At 43.4% G+C, this 15,951-nt stretch overlaps 1 protein-coding gene across 3 annotated transcripts in view; it reads right to left on the reverse strand.

The window, feature by feature from the left end:
- Positions 1–78: 78 nt before the first annotated feature.
- LOC119787790 (vacuolar protein sorting-associated protein 13B-like) overlaps positions 79–15,951 on the reverse strand; it is a 474,173-nt gene continuing 458,300 nt past the window's right edge. For 2 of the 3 annotated variants that reach the window (XM_038291827.1, XM_038291828.1), the window contains exons 58-67: positions 15,210–15,660; positions 13,414–13,554; positions 13,042–13,270; positions 9,790–9,966; positions 9,346–9,516; positions 8,137–8,313; positions 4,213–4,315; positions 3,038–3,206; positions 2,886–2,966; positions 79–840 (exon numbers count right to left, since the gene is read on the reverse strand). In XM_038291827.1, the coding sequence (XP_038147755.1) occupies positions 592–840; positions 2,886–2,966; positions 3,038–3,206; positions 4,213–4,315; positions 8,137–8,313; positions 9,346–9,516; positions 9,790–9,966; positions 13,042–13,270; positions 13,414–13,554; positions 15,210–15,660 (1,948 nt within the window). In that variant the 3' untranslated portion in view covers positions 79–591. The remainder of the gene's footprint in view (positions 841–2,885; positions 2,967–3,037; positions 3,207–4,212; positions 4,316–8,136; positions 8,314–9,345; positions 9,517–9,789; positions 9,967–13,041; positions 13,271–13,413; positions 13,555–15,209; positions 15,661–15,951) is intronic. The other variant, XM_038291826.1, reaches the window with a different exon arrangement.

Here is a 15,951-nt window from a genome sequence, read left to right on the forward strand (position 1 = left end):
TCCTGGCCCAGTCTGAGCCGACTGCTGTGAAAGTGGTTATGTTCGTGTTTTAGCTCCTCTAGAAATAAACATTTCAGGTTAATGTGATTTGTCTTTATTATTAAAAGTGTTTCCAGGGTTTAGACTTACAGAAAACATTTCATACAATATAAAAAGCAACATGTTTGCATCAGTAGGGTTTGGCATGAACACTGGGAACAAACCGGCTCTATTCAAACATCTAAAACTTTTGGTCAACAGCTGGTATCTCTAGAATCTATCAGCCTGGAAAATATTGCACTTTTTAAAATTGGCATGAGACAATTTTCAGAGTGTAAACAGAAAGCGCCGGTCCTGCAGAGCGAAGCATTTCATCGAGAACGGGACGTAGACCCGATGAATCTGCTGTAGTGTTCAATACTCTGCAGGCTCACATTTATATATCAGAATAAAAGGTTTTATCTCTAAGGCATGAGTGACCAGTTAGACTTAAATAAGAAGATAACATCCAAAAGTTTTATTTAGAAAATAAACAGATGTAGTTTTTTTTTTTTAAGGCAAACATTACATTTTAAGCACAGGTCAGACTTTAATGTTCATATTCTCTCCTCCTCAGTGGAATCCGAAGCGTAAAGCTTTATTCTTCACTATGGTGAACTTACTAACAAACACTTTGGCGGAAGCAGGATCCACCAGATAGCGGTAGCACTTGGTGACAGACGGCGGCGGTTCTGCGATGGTCACTGGAGGCTGAAGCTGGAGCGAAGCGGCGGAGGGCGAGAAGAACTGGGAGCTTCGAATCACATAATCCAGCAGGCGCTGGTACTGCTGCTCTGACAGACGCTCCCGAACACCATCGCTCTGCAGATGGACGGATGAATGTTAGATCTGACAGCTGAACGTTAAGGATGTTGTCATGACAACATATTGGTCTCAGATGATCTCGGTTTAAATAATCAGGGAGGAGTCCTAATGGAAGAGGGAAGCTGCTGCCTTTTAAAACGGCATTAAACTATTTTTAAAACCAATCACTTTTACATTCGCCCCATCGCTGATAATGACCAACTGACCAGCAGTGAATATCTCACCATCAGGGACAAACTCTCACAATCTTCATTTAGTATAAATCAAAATTAGACCAAAGCTGAGAGCTAGTTAGAAGATAAATTAAAACAATCATGTTTAAATTGGACTTTTACTCAAATAGTGCTTCACACTAAATAAAACGAAATAATTAAGGGTAATTAGCCACTAGGGGCGCTAGACCTGTAACTTCCAGGTTTAGATCATCTCTGCTGCTAAATTAAACAAACCATGTCCCTGAGAGTCTTGGAATCTGCCATCAGGCCCCTTTAGCCAGGACCCGACACAAATAATGAGAGCATACAACACAGCCTTTAAAAAATATATATTAGACCTGTTTTTAGTTTTACATATCTACAATGAGTTTATATCGCAAAGAAACCAATTCAGTTGATGACATCGTCACTACTCATGCATTACATTGGGACAAACCTCACGCATCAAATTAACGGCCAGTTTCAGTAGGATCACAATTCTGGGAGTCTAAGTGTTAAAGGACAGATCTTTTAAGGTGGATAATCAAAACAGAAATTACGTTTTTTATTCTTCATAAAGGTTGTTGGCTTCTGGTAAAATCCCAGCCGATGGAAACATAATAGCTTCAATTCTGGATAAATAAAGCTGAATACCGTGAATAATCTGGATCAGCTTAAAGGAATAGTACACCCAAAACATGATTAGCCTTCATTTTCTACTCACCCCCATGCTGAACAACACTCTGGAGTACTTTTTTGATATCTCAAATGCATCTGGAGATCTGGGAGGCTTCTTGCTGTCTGCTGACATTCAAATAATGGAGGTCTATGGTGACCGAGACAGAAAGGTCCATAAAAGTCCACAAAAAACGTGTCAATATTCCTCCATACTGCTCGTCCAATGTATTCCAAGTGTCCTGAGTGGGTAGCGTCCATAATTTACTCGAAACGAAGTCATTTAGAATGTTTTTAGAGCATAAACAGTAGTGTATAGGATTTCCTAAAACCGCAGCAGACCAAACCAGATGAAAGTGCGCATTCAGCGTCTGCTCTGCCGATAATGCAAGCGTAGAAGAAGAAATGTGCTGTTTACCTGTGCAAAGAAAGAAACAACGAAAGAAAAATGTCTGAGGACTTCAGTGTTGAGGAAGAGCATGAGTTCTTTGCCGAGCTGAATGCGCACTTTCATCTGGTTTGGTCTGCTGCGGTTTCCGTAGACTCGTGAACGCGCTTTTAGGAAATCCTATACACTACTGTTTATGCTCTGAAAACATTCTAAATGACTTCGTTTCGAGTAAATTATGGACGCTACCCACTCAGGACACTTGGAATACATTGGACAAGCAGTATGGAGGAATATTGACACGTTTTTTGTGGACTTTTATGGACCTTTCTGCCTCGGGCGCCATAGACCTCCATTATTTGAATGTCAGCAGACAGCAAGAAGCCTCCCAGATCTCCAGATGCATTTGAGATATCAAAAAAGTACTCCAGAGTGTTGTTCAGCATGGGGGTGAGTAGAAAATGAAGGCTAATCATGTTTTGGGTGTACTATTCCTTTAAGACAGCAGCTTTGGTCTCTGTTTCTCCTGGATGTCACAGATCTACAGCAGCTAGAACCCCTTTAAATATTTCAACAGAAGGTTTAGAAATCCTGAACTGTTCCAAACTGGGATCAAACCCAGTTCTCATCGACAGTTCAGATGCTTTTAAACAATCAAACTCTTCCTCACAATCACACTTTAAATACTTTTCTATTTTTCCTGTTATAAGCAGTCAGATTAAAATCTGAATGTCTGCCATATGAATTGACAACCATTGACCACCAGGTGGCGCTGTGCAGCTCACCTCAGAGTCGCTGCTAACCGTCTGCTGCTGTAAGGTGAGGGTGAGCTGGCCCTGCTGCTCCGGCTCCTGCTGACACTCCACCTGCGCAACATGAGAGGTTAGATCTTCCCCAGAAGGCGAGTGGAGCTCAGAGTGGAGCCACGTTCCTTTACCTCAGTGATGGGAAAGGCCTGCTGCTGGGTGTCCTCGCACAGGCTGACCACAAACAGCACCTCAGAGGTGAGCAGCAGGCAGCCGGCGTGCTCCTGTCCCGACCCACTCACGATAGTCACCTCCAGGGCCATGTGGAGCTCCGGGCGCCCCAGAGACTGCAGCATCTTCCTGTTGTCACACCCAGGAACACACTGGGCTGATTAAAACACTCATATTTTCCATTTAGTTAGAAAGTACGCCTCTTAAACACAGATGATGGCGATCCAAACATCTGATATCGCTCCCGCTTCCTGATGTGTTACGGACGCAGGAAGGGGACCCACTAGCCTTCATCCGTCCTCTAATTTAGTCGATTTTTCATCTCCGTGTGACATGGCGCTCAGCTCCGCCATGTTTCTCTGACAGTGTTTACTTTGGGTGGCAGGTGCTCACAGATGTTGAAACGAGCGCTGCTCGGGTCTGCTCAGCATTACAGCTCTCAGACGTATGGACTACCTGCTGCTGTAAAAGTGGGTGATGAATGCTCGATGGAAGCCAGTTTGACGGCTCCGCGGTTCAAATAAAATACTAGAGGACATCAGATGTTTATATAAACACACCGCTAAGCCGCTCTGCTGATGACAGCTGGAGAGGAATGTTTCCATGTATCGACAACATGGACTGTTTGATAGCTATGGAAACTAAACCCATCCCTTCAGAAAACTTTAAAAAAAGCTTTTTCTCTGTTTTTTTCTGTGTAAAAATATCCCTCATAAATCTTAAGTGTTTCTGCTACTGCTTGGAAAATCAGCTTTCACAAGTCAACGAACAGATAACTGGATCTGTATTAAACCCCCATAATCCAGCAACTTTTAAGCAACTCCAGCTCATTACCATAATGATAAAGACGACCACCTACGAACGGTTGAAAAGCTCATGGCTCTGGCTGAGTGCTTACAAAAACCTTTTAACACGGCTGGATGAGAACAGGGGGTTAGAGTGGCTACCATGTGTGGGATAAAAAAAAATATCAAGTAAACCAAACAGTGGAAATGACGATGGGTGAGGGAGGAAAATACATCATTTCCTGGAGAGAAACCAAGAACAGCTCAGAGTCATGCCCCACTTAGAATAAAGAGCAGAGCGACAGTAAAGATGTGGAAGTTTAAAAACAGCGACTGCTTCAGGGTCATACCAGACATATTTCAGGTGGCTGTTGGAGGCCTGAGCAGACCTCTCCTCTGCAGGCAGGTAGAGCTGTTTGGGAAGCTGCCACAGGCCTGCTCCATGGAGAATCCCTGAACACAGCAAGGAGGGTTAGCATCAGTGCACAAGTCTCACATTGGTACATTTTTACACACATTTAAAAAGCTCTGGTTACGGTGGTTTAACTTCAGCATGAATTCAGTCTAAAATATTAAATATCTGTGTTTTTCTGGAGTCCCTCAGGGTTCTATCCTTGCTCATATACGGTTCATACTTTATATTCTTCCTCTTTGTCAACTTTTTGCGAAGCATAGCGTCTTCTATCATCTTTATGCCAATTAGGAAGCCTCGCAATAGCTCCCTGACACTCTTACTTTGTTTGGCTTAAAACCTCTTAAGTTTCAAAGGAAGCGAAACATTTTAAACTCCAAATAGAAATCGATGCAGTCCTTAAAGGCACACTATGCAACATTTTTCAGTTAATTAATGTGTTCCATAACGTTATGGATGATTAAATGAGTCATTTCAGGTTGAACAAAGGTATTCTCGGCCGCCCTGGTGGTCTGTGGGGGAAATACCGCACTTGCAATTGCAGGAGCACCGACCCGCACCCACAGGCTCAGAAGTCTCGTGTCAGTCTTGCTTTACGGCGAGAACTGCTACACGCCCCCAGTTAAAAGCATGCTCGTTGCTAGCACAGTGGCGGTCTTTGTGCAGCGCTGCTTTCAAACCGGACGCAGCAAAAGCAGCAAAATCGCGTCTGCTGCTTCATTTTTACTGCTTGTACCAGTTAGTTCTGATGCGCGGCTGAAGCAGCTTTGCTGCTCTGGCTGCGCGGTGCAAGAGTGGGTCTGACGCGCGTTGGGCGGAGCTTCACTATCCTTTTCTCTGCCTTGCAGCTATATTTGCTGTGATCAGTGGGAATAAAGTAGTTTTAATATGTGTTTAAGTGAGAAAATACACCTGAAAACGTAATCAGTGCAGTCAGTTCATTCAGATTATCATCCTGCCTTCAATATTTTTTCTGTCGGAGCCGCTCAGACCCCCACATACCAGCGGTGCGCTGACAGTAGGAATCCCTTCATCAGCAGCCTCTGGCCGGGTCGCCTCCTCGCGGTTCACCGCGGCAGCTGGTAGGTGTTTTTCATCTAAATAATCCAAACTGCATGCAGCAGGATAATAAAAGCTAACATATTCTGCCGGCAGATTTCTGCATTTTAGGTTAATTTAGGCCTCTGATCATCAGCGCTGTGTCTCTCTCCCTGCCAGCTCCCAGATCAGCTTCTCTGATTGGTTTACACGGCGCGTCGAGCAGCAAAAATTCAATTTTTCCATCTCGAGCAGCAGCGCGTTTGCGGCGCGTCAGATGCTTAGTCATTCGTTGCGTTCGCCTGTCTGCTAAGCTCAAAACAACCGCGCCTGGCTTGACGGAGAAACCAGGAGAACAGCTGTGCATATTTACGACAGTGCACTTTTACTTTCTCCCTCTGGGGGGAGCCTCACTGGAAAATCAACACCGGTTGCATAGTGTACCTTTAAAGCCTTTCATCATCTCAGCCTCTAATCCAAACCTAAACAGTTTTTTTTTTTTATCTTTTAAGAATCTTGAGCAGATCATCCAGGCTTTCATTTCGATTCATTTGGATTACTGCAATGATTTGTTTATGGGAATAAACCGAAACACACTTTACCACCTGCAGTACGTCCAGAACTGTGCGGCATGGCTCTTAATGGGATTTGAAAATCCAAAGCACATTTCAACTATTCTGCATCTGGATTTCAAGGTCGTGTTGTTTTTAAAGCTTTAAAGGGGTCATAGAATGATTCTATAGAGTATTTGGTCCTTAAGGTCTCTGAATAGGGTCCATAACATTGGTTGGGCTGAAAATGGCATATTCGCTGTTCTATGAGCCCTAATGGTTAAAAACCCCAGAATGGAACGACAGGTTTTCTATGCTATGATCATGAATATTTAGATGAGCTGTGCTCTGATTGGTTGGTTTACAACGAGCGAAGCTGCTGAGCAAAGATGCATCATGGCAACAGGCACTCACTCACTAAAACATCAAATAGTTGATATGGTAAGGTGACCAGACGTCCTTATTCCCAGACATGTCCTACTTTTCATAACTAAAAAAATGTTCGGGGGGAATTTCAAAATCGTCCGGGATTTTGGTCGATTACAGTGCAGCACGTAGTTGAAACACACCTTTGCATTTCAACCCTTGTTTGATGCTGGTTGGTGAACAACCCTCAGGTGCACTACTGCCACCAACTGGTGAGGAATGTAACATGATGTTAATTTTGTACTTGAAGTTTTGCAAAGTTGTAACTTTAAATCTTAAATTTATTCACGTTTATTCCCAAATTGACCCTGGTTTTTATTGCTGGTTATCTCACCCCGTATGTGCTTCCCAGTATCAGACTACATGTGATTCATTGTAATGCGTTTGCCTTGATTTGAGCAGCATAGTGTTATTTAAAAGTGCTCTAGATGCAAAGTGGATTGGACAGCCCATATGCCCACTCAGAGTCATGCGGTCAGATCTCTTTCAGCTTGCTTTATGTCAGCACTGCAGCAACAAGCCGGTGAGGTCACCCAATAGTCCGAGCTGATCCTTAAAGAAAACAGCGGACTCCATTACTGATGTCACAGCGGCGATACCCTGGCTGTTTGCAATGTTTTAGTGGGACTAGAATAACAACTTAGTAGATGATTCTGTGTGTCAGCTTCTGCACCTTTTAGCAGCAGCTCTGTGTGAGTGTGTGTATTGAAGTTTGTTTTCATGCGTTGTAATCTGTTAAGCTCAGAGGGTCAGGCAGATTAGAGCCAGGCTCCGGGGAGGAATCGGTCTTATATGGAGCTGTTCACCTCATTGGCGGTTTATGTGCTGAAGCCAGGACTTGTTAGCGCCAACACACACCAGCCACTGACCCTCACTCAAACCCTGCTCTCTAATAAAACACTAAGTAACTCCAGAGAGCGAAGCCGCCTGGACCAACCAGTGTTTGTGCATGTATGATTAGGCACATAAGCGTGTGTGTCGGGGGTCTTTCGGCAGCTCTCTCCAGGGTCCAGCTTTAATAAACACTTGCCTCCTGTGTGAGGCTGAGATGTGAGCGAAGGAGGGACTATCGACCCGCTGACGGATTCGTGATTTTCCTGACATGCTAATTCGGACGTGTTTATTGTTGCCTCGGGCTCCTCAGAACATTTTACATAATTCGCATATCTGGAGCTTGGCTAAATAAATTGTTCCAGGGCCAAACTTCACTTTGCAGCCGAATGTGTGGTCCAAAAAAACACAGCAGTTTTTTCATTTATATAACAGGAGGGAAATTCAGCCGTAAGTTATTACTGTATCCTGTATAACTATAAGTGAAAATAACACAGAAAGACTGCAATTAAGAGCAGAAAGTGACTCAGTCTGAACGTGGATCTAGCTATTCTAACTCTATGAATCCTGTTTCTACACTTCTAAGTCTAATTTTTCTTTTTAGGGCTTTCAGCTCAAAGTTGCACAAATTGCCAAGGCGGCGCGTTTCACTCTAGTTAGCTTCATTTTCCTCTTCCACTCGTTTGGCTTCCGGATAGACGAGTCAGAGTAGCGCCATCTCACTGCAGAGCTGAGTCCCATGTGCTTTTTAGATGTACAGTGTGAGCAGGTAGATCAAAGCGTCGGGCCGCACATTGTGAGCTGTGAACTCACGCTGTACGACGAAACCCTGCAGTTTCGTGGTACAGTGTGAGCTGTAGCTGCATGCAACGATTGAAAAAAATAGCACAATATACACTTAAAGGTGTTTTTCCTCTCCACTGTCACTGTATGCATTTTCACGATGAATTTTGGCCTATGTGTACGATTTTATTTATTTGATGATTTATTTTAAGTATTGAACTTATCTGCCTCACCGTATCCAGTCTGGGACACGAGTTCAGCGGCTCCTCCAATGGGCTTAGTGAACACGCCCACAATCCCCTTCCCCACTCCAGAGATGACCCCCTTCGCTTTGCTCCCAGCTGAGCTTTGCACCTCCCAGCTCCTCTGGAAGTTTTGCATGGGCTGGTCCACGATGCCCGCTACGGCTCCTGCAAGAACAAGAAACAAACTCTTTGATCTTTTGTGAACTGAAATCTTATTAAATTGCGTTTCACAGATTGCTTCGTCTTCACTTCAAATCAAAATACAAACGCTGAAGTAAAGAGAATGTTATCTATAAAACGCAGTTTCAAAAGAATGCAATTTGTTAAACTCAATCTGAAAAAGTGTATTTGGAAAAAAATTACTTTAAAAACATTTGATCATAAAAATAATTTGAAAAAGAAATAATCTGAGAAAACAGCAAAGTTATGCTTAAAAAATATTTTTGATCATGTTTCATTTCTGGATTACATATTTTTCAAATTTCCATAAGGCGGGTTCTTTTCTGACAACAATAATGGAAGAAAATTCACTCCATATGGTTTCATGTCTGAGGAGTCATCCTGATTGGACCTCGGGGGCTTTAACAGATAGAAGCTTTGTTTGACGACGATGGCAGCACAGCGTGTTAATTTGTGGCTCTGATTTGGGTTTCAGTGTTTATCCGCTCCCACTGCACTCTGTAACACATGTGCTGCTGTGTTTTATTGGACAGCGGGGAGAAAATGTTCTTCTCTGGTTTGGGTGACCTAATGCTGCAGCAGGGGGGCAATGGAAAATAACTAGCTGAACAAAAAAAAAAAATGCCTTTCTCAGTATTGATGCTGAGCGGCCACAAACGTCAAGAAAAAAAAAACACGCTGGTTGAAAGAAAAGCATGGGAACCTGTCCCTGCACCGCAAAAACAATCCAGAAATAAGTAAAAAATGGCTTAAATTAAGTATATTTAGCCTTAATTTGAGCAGGTAAATAAGATGATTTGCCAATGGAATGAGTATTTATACTCTTAAAATAAGATAGTTAGATAATATTTACTTGAAATAAGACGATAAAATAGTTTTTTCTTATTTTAAAAGGAAATTGTCTTGTTCCATTGGCAAAGTGTCTTACTTACCTCCTCAAATCAAGGAAAAACACACTTATTTTAAGAAAAAATAACTTATTGAGATTTCTATTTTTTGCAGTGTGTGTCCGCATACCTAACAAGCTTATCCCGAGTCGGGACAGACCCTGTCTCAGTCCGTCCCCCAGGCTCTCCGGTAGCTGCCGTCTCCACTCCTCCTGCCTGGTGTAGTGCTCTTCGTCCAGGGACAGGCGGTCCATGTTCCTCGCCAGGCTAGTGGCTAAGTTAGTGATGGATGTCAGGGTGCCTGGAGGGAAAATTTACTTTCAGCATTTAGTGTTTGCAGGAATTTAAGAAATGAAAGACAGTTAGAGGACTTATGGTTTTAGTTCATAGCAAATCCTCTTATCTACCAAAAAACTAAAGCTAAATTACAAAAATATGCACAGAGTCCAAATGAATAAATGTGTCCTGACCCAAATACAGAAGCTTAAGTTATGTGGATCTCTTTGAAATTTAAAAAGAAACTAAATCAAAAAAAAAAAGGAGAAAAAGAACTGAGAAGATATTTTTTTATCACCTTTTGAGATGTGTTTAACAAAGGACGTGGTCCCTCTGGACACCCCACTGACAAAGGCCCCGGGCCCTCTCGTCAGGCCCTCGTATGGAAGGCGGAAGAAGTCGGACACGCCGTTCCCAATGCTGCGCACCAGACTGGCGGGACTTCCAAGGATCTCTAGAGATCCCACGACCCAACCTGAGACGGAGAGCAGAGCAGAAAGCCATCAGTTCCGCCTGAGTCTATTAAACAACCTGAGAGGGTTTAGTTTAACCCTAAAATCTGAGAAAATCAGCTGGAAACAGAGCGCCCATTCAAATTCCCATCCTGGTCATGGCAACAAAAAAAAAACACACTGGAAAAAATAGAAATCTGGATAAATCCTCTTTTCTTAAAATAAGTGCATTTGTTCTTAGATTGAGAAGGTAAAGGAGACATTGTACCAATGGAACAAGACAATTTACATTTGAAATAAGAAAACACAATTCCATTGTCTTATTTCAAGTGCATATTATCTAATTATTTTTATTTTAAGAGTAAAAATACTAATTCCATTGGCAAACTATCTTATTTACCTACTAAAATTAAGAGTAAAGACACTTGATTTCAGACATTTTTACTTATTTCTAGGTCATTTTTCCAGTGCAGGCTTAAATCAGAGGCAACTAGACTTTTGCTCAGTTTTCTGAAGCACTTTGGCAACTCTCTTGACTCGCACCAGAACAATCTGTAGTTGGAACGCTAATGTTTTGAAGAGACATGGAGGCCCATCCTTCTAAGCACAATCTGACTTGGATTGTGTTAAGTTGTTGGAGTCTTTTGCAGTTATGGGTTTTGCATTTGGCTAAGAAGGACTGAGCTCCAGGATCCCCCCCATCGTTCAGTTAGTGGTTTCCTCTTTTAACCAAAATGGCTTCTTTCAAACCATCAGTCCTCTCTGTCAAAAATCTGAACATTTTGGTTGTCAAAGAGGTCATTTGATGAGAAGCATGTGTAGAGCTGAAATGTACTCTCCTATGCTGTGCGATGCATTTGTGTAGCTGTTGTTGCTTTTCTCTGATACAGGAGTAGGATAATTCCTCCAGGATATGCTATATTTATAGAAAATCCTTGCAGATTTTCTAAGCTAAACTGTAAGCATAAACAACACTTTCTAGTGACTCTTCAAAAAGTGAGCCAAAATCCTCCTGTTGGTGGATCATTTTACTTACCAGCTCAACTAAAGCCCATTTCAAGAAATCTTTACTTATTTTTAGCTATATTTGCCATGCTATTGCCTGGTCCTTGGTCAGACACAGCCATAACAGTGCCTGTTCAGCACCTTCAGTGTGGAGGAAATTGCAGAGGCTAAAGGTTAGTTACTTTCTGTAACAGTAGGGTCTTAATGAACAAAACCAAAATAAATCAAATAGATGCCTGGAGTTCATGTAAGCTGAAAAAGAGCAAGAGCAGAGTCCTGCTATAGGCTTACACTGCTGGAGGACATAGGGACCCCTTTACATCATTCTGCTTCATTCTATCTCTATTCTCTAATTCTGCAGAATCTATTAGTTCAATCTCTAACGTTCTGCTCTTTCTGCTTTCTCTCATCAAAGTAGCTTCACCTGGTCTGTTCCTGTTTGGCTGTGACTCCATCCTGGAGAGAAATATCAGCTGTGCTGCTGCCATCAACACCTTTGTTTGGCCTGTTTTTTCAGTAGTCCTGTTTCTCTTACTGTGATTAACTGTATGTGCACTCTTTCATCCTGTTAAAAGGGAGTTTTCTTCCCCACTGTCGCTACAAACATGCTTAGTGTGAGTGACTGCTGTGGGTTGATGCAATCAACTGGTTTTCCTTAGATAGAAGACTTTGAACCTATCTTGGTTGAATTGTCTCTCTAATGTGCTTTGAGATGACAAGATGTGTTGTGATTTGGCGCTATATAAATAAACTGCATTGAATTGAATATATTACAAGCCAAAGTAAAACATAAATAAAGCAGTTTCTTTTACATCTTTTTGTTCTACAAAGAGAGAAAACTGGAACAGCAGGACCATGAGGAACAAAAACCTGGAGATTAAAAATCCTCCACGTTATTCTTGGTGCATATTTTCCTCATCCTCGTGGTTTTTTTAAATTCCCAGTCATCCCCAAATGGGTTTCTTAAGCCAAGACATTTCCTCACAGTCAGTAAACCTGGAAAACCTGGACTCTGGACAAATATCTAAATTTTAAATAACAGGAGGCTCAATTATGCAATAAAGGATCATTTTCAAATCAAATTCAGCTGTAGCGTTTCGAACTTCTGACACAAGTTTTGAATCCAGCAGAAAAGAAATCCATCTCCAACATTTCCTGTTGGATGAGGATACCATGTGCGTGCCTTTAAAAAAAACCCTCCTTTACCATCCTCCTCTTGCCAAAAACAATTTGAAGTAATCATTCTAAATGCTTATCTCAGGAATACAAAGAGCTAGAAAACCTTTCACGCATAAAGCTACACCTGCATGTAATCATGCGAGGGCCGCCCTGAGATTTACGGCCTCCTACTATCTCACCTCCCTCATTCATCCAGAAGAGTCCCGCTCAGATGGCACGGCTCGCTGATATTTATGCTCTGAGAACTGCACCGCAAAAATCAAGCAGCCATTTCTCAAGACGCCAGGCCCCTGCTCTGCCCTGCTCCTCTGTCAATTTGTGCTGGAGTGATGGATTCTAATGGGAGGAAACCAAATCCGGTGGGAACCAGTGGTCCTGCCTGCTTTATAGGGGCTCAAGAGTTGTGGTTTTGCTAAAGTGAAAAGTCAAACAGAAAACACTGTTTAGAGGGCTGATCGTTGCTAATAAACACGCACATGGACACTTTTGGTGCGTCAGAAGATTCCAGCGTTCTGGAAGGGTTTTATGTTCTCGCAGGCTGGAGCGTGTGATGTGAGATCACTGTGTTCTCCTCTTAATCAGCATCAGAGCGCAATGCCATCACAGCCTGCCTGTCTTTGATGACTCCAGGAGAAGACGCCAGTGAGGTGATGTGCTGAAATACGAGCAGAAATAAGGGCTCTAATGACAGACAGCGGGGAAGAAGGCGTGCTGCTGCAGCAGTCATTTCTGACGGGGATAAATCACACCATGTGTTGGAGGCTCTGACTGGACAGCAGTACGGGTCCCAAGATGTCGACTTACACTTGATCTTCAAACGAATGACCAACCATGACTCAGCAGCTGACAGTAAATCAGGACTGAGGAACAAAGCAAAGTCAATCTGATACTGTGACAAACCCAGAGAGACCCACCGGCTCTGAAGAGCGCTCCAGCGGCGTAGTGCATGGCGAGAGCGTGAACCAGCTGTCTGCCGGTGGTGAAGAGCGGCCCTCGTTCAAACACAGAGAAAGACAAGGGCGTGTGGTCGGAGGCGATGTACAGCTTCAGGGAGGCGTGGATGCTGACCAGCAGCTGGACCGGCTGGATGGTGAGTCTCTGCAGCCGCACCGGGTGGACCAGCGCCTGGACGGACTGAACCACCTGGAGACAGGAGATATGACGAGTATCACAGTTTAGTCCCGCCCCTCTGGAGAACATGGCTGCTCTCCTTAAGGTTGACATAAACCTGAGGTGTTATGAGACAAAGAGAGGCAGCAGCAGAGGAAGCTGGATGAGCAGCCCACCTGTTCAGGGAGAATCAGAGGCTCCCTCTCCTTTCTCCACTCCTCTGGCCGGCTGGGGATGTACGTGTCAAACAAGGTCTTAATGTAGTAAACAAAGGTGTCCTCGATGTAGACTCTGGCAGGCTGGAGTTGGAAATTCACCTGAAGTGAAAACAAAGTTATTATTTACAAATAAAACAAAGAAATATTAACAGAACTATTTCTCACAGTGAGAAAGACTAATTTAATGCAAATATATTGTTTTATACAATGTTTCCTGTAATAAATAGAAATAGAATTTGGACTCTGATTGCAACACAAACTTCCATCTATTCACTGCATCTTTTCTGTGTCTCTGGCCGTGAAGCAATTCAATTCAGTTTATTTATATAGCGCCAAATTCACAACACATGTCATCTCAAGGCACTTTACAGTTCAACCAGATCATCCAGTCAAATTGATTCAAAGTTCTCTATCTAAGGAAAACCAGTTGATTGCATCGATTCATTGACTCAAATACAATCCCTCACACTAAGCATGCTTGTAGCGACAGTGGAGAGGAAAAACTCCCTTTTAACAGGAAGAAACCTCCAGCAGAACCAGGCTCAGTGTGAGCGGCCATCTGCTGAGGCCGACTGGGGTTCAAGGAGACAGAAGCAGAGATACAAAAAGCAGCTGTAAAAGGCGGCCCCGTCCAGGAAACACACAGCCAGGCAGACGAGCTCCGAGCAGAAGAAGGTTTAAATGGATGCAGCACTTTTAGACAGAGACGGAGCAGATGACCTGTTTCTCTGGATCCCAGGAGAAACTTGGCTGTTTTGCAGGTTCGTTAAACAACATCAGGAAATTAGCAGCTTCGTAAAGAGCGAGGAGCTCAGCAGACAGAGCTGAGAGAAAGTTTAATCTGTCTATACAGGCTCATCAGCCGATGCCTATTCCTCCAACAGCAATCAGATCAGACATTTTACAGAGTGGTGGGGGAGCTGGAGTAGAGTGACTTCATACACGTGCAGGGAGAGCATCAGGTGCATCAGATGACCTTCTAACTGCCAGGCAACAACGTTAATAATTCCAAAGCCGTGGACTCTGCTGTTCAATCCATCACCCGAAAAATGTAAACATTAGAGCCCAAATGGGAATCTGCCAAAAGACCTAAAATGACCTAAACTACCAAATGCTAAAATGAAGACTGCTAGTGCATTTTTCATGGGGCCTGTGGTGTCTCTGTAGTTAGAGGATCAGATGAGAGCCAACGGGCCTTTAACAGGTCAAACCACGAGTCTCGCCTTTTTTTGAAAGGGTGGCAAAAAATAGATGAACTATTGTCGGAAAACCACAACAAATGATAGTCTGTAACAAACAAAGTCTGGGGAACATCAAACACCTCAAAGAAGGTACTTGGTGGAAACATAGTGGTGGCAGCAGAATGCTGTGGGAGTGCCTCTCTTCAGAGCTGGTGGACTAAAATAATGTTCAGTCCTAAAAGAAACAAACCCACTCCCTCCCTCCCTCAGTCTATTCCTTCCTTCCTTCCTTCCTTCCTTCCTTCCTTCCTTCCTTCCTTCCTTCCTTCCTTCCTTCCTTCCTTCCTTCCTTCCTTCCTTCCTTCCTTCCTTCCTTCCTTCCTTCCTTCCTTCCTTCCTTCCTTCCTTCCTTCCTTCCTTCCTTCCTTCCTTCCTCCATCCACCCACATTGAATTTTCTAGAATTTATTGGGATTTTAACTGTAAGTGGGCGTCGGCCTCTAGGCCTTTCTGTAGCTTCCTGTGTGCAATGAGAGAAAGAAACTATGCAAAGAAAAAAAAAATGGGTTCTAACCTCCTCCACTGAGCTCAGGTCCCCAGTCAATGTCATCCTCAGCTGGAGAAAACAGGAGCTTTTGAATTGGTCCAACCGTTCTGGGGATTCTGTGGGATTGACATCACTGCTCCATGAAGCCTCGGGCTCAGATGCTCCTCTCTGATCTTGGCACAGCAGGACGGGGAAGTGGAAACTAGTCCGGTTGTACAGCTGGTTGTCAACTTGCAGACTGTAGCAGTAGATCTCAATCAGAGACGCGTCGGTCATCAGAACAGAGAAGGAGCTGGAAGCCAAGGAGGAGTCGTCCGACGGCTCGGCGGGTAAGGAGGTGGGCGCTGGAGCGAGGCTGAGCAGCAGCTTGGTTAACGTGAGTCTCAGCAGCTCCATGGAGCCGCTGGGATTTGTGATATCATCACTTAATGCAACACTGGCTTCACTCAGGAGGACTCGTACAGACAATCTGGAGGGCCTGAAAGCAAAAACAACAACAGCCTAAAAAACAGCAAAAGTTTGATCTTATCCATGACTGACTGACTGTATAGAATAATAAGAAACATCCATCATGGTTTGATGAATCATCACTTATTTTTTAGCAGAACATTAAAAAAGATGGCAGTCTGATGTCATTTGTTTACTTTTACTGAACAGGCCGTTACATCAATATCCTGTTTTGCTCAAATGTCACAGCAGCTCTGTGTCTGTAATGGAATAAAGCTGTCATAAAACGCTCCACAGCACAAATTATTTCAGTCATAATAAC

Source organism: Cyprinodon tularosa, unplaced genomic scaffold (assembly GCF_016077235.1).
Source record: "Cyprinodon tularosa strain WSP-4 unplaced genomic scaffold, ASM1607723v1 ctg301, whole genome shotgun sequence".
Lineage (NCBI taxonomy): Eukaryota > Metazoa > Chordata > Actinopteri > Cyprinodontiformes > Cyprinodontidae > Cyprinodon > Cyprinodon tularosa.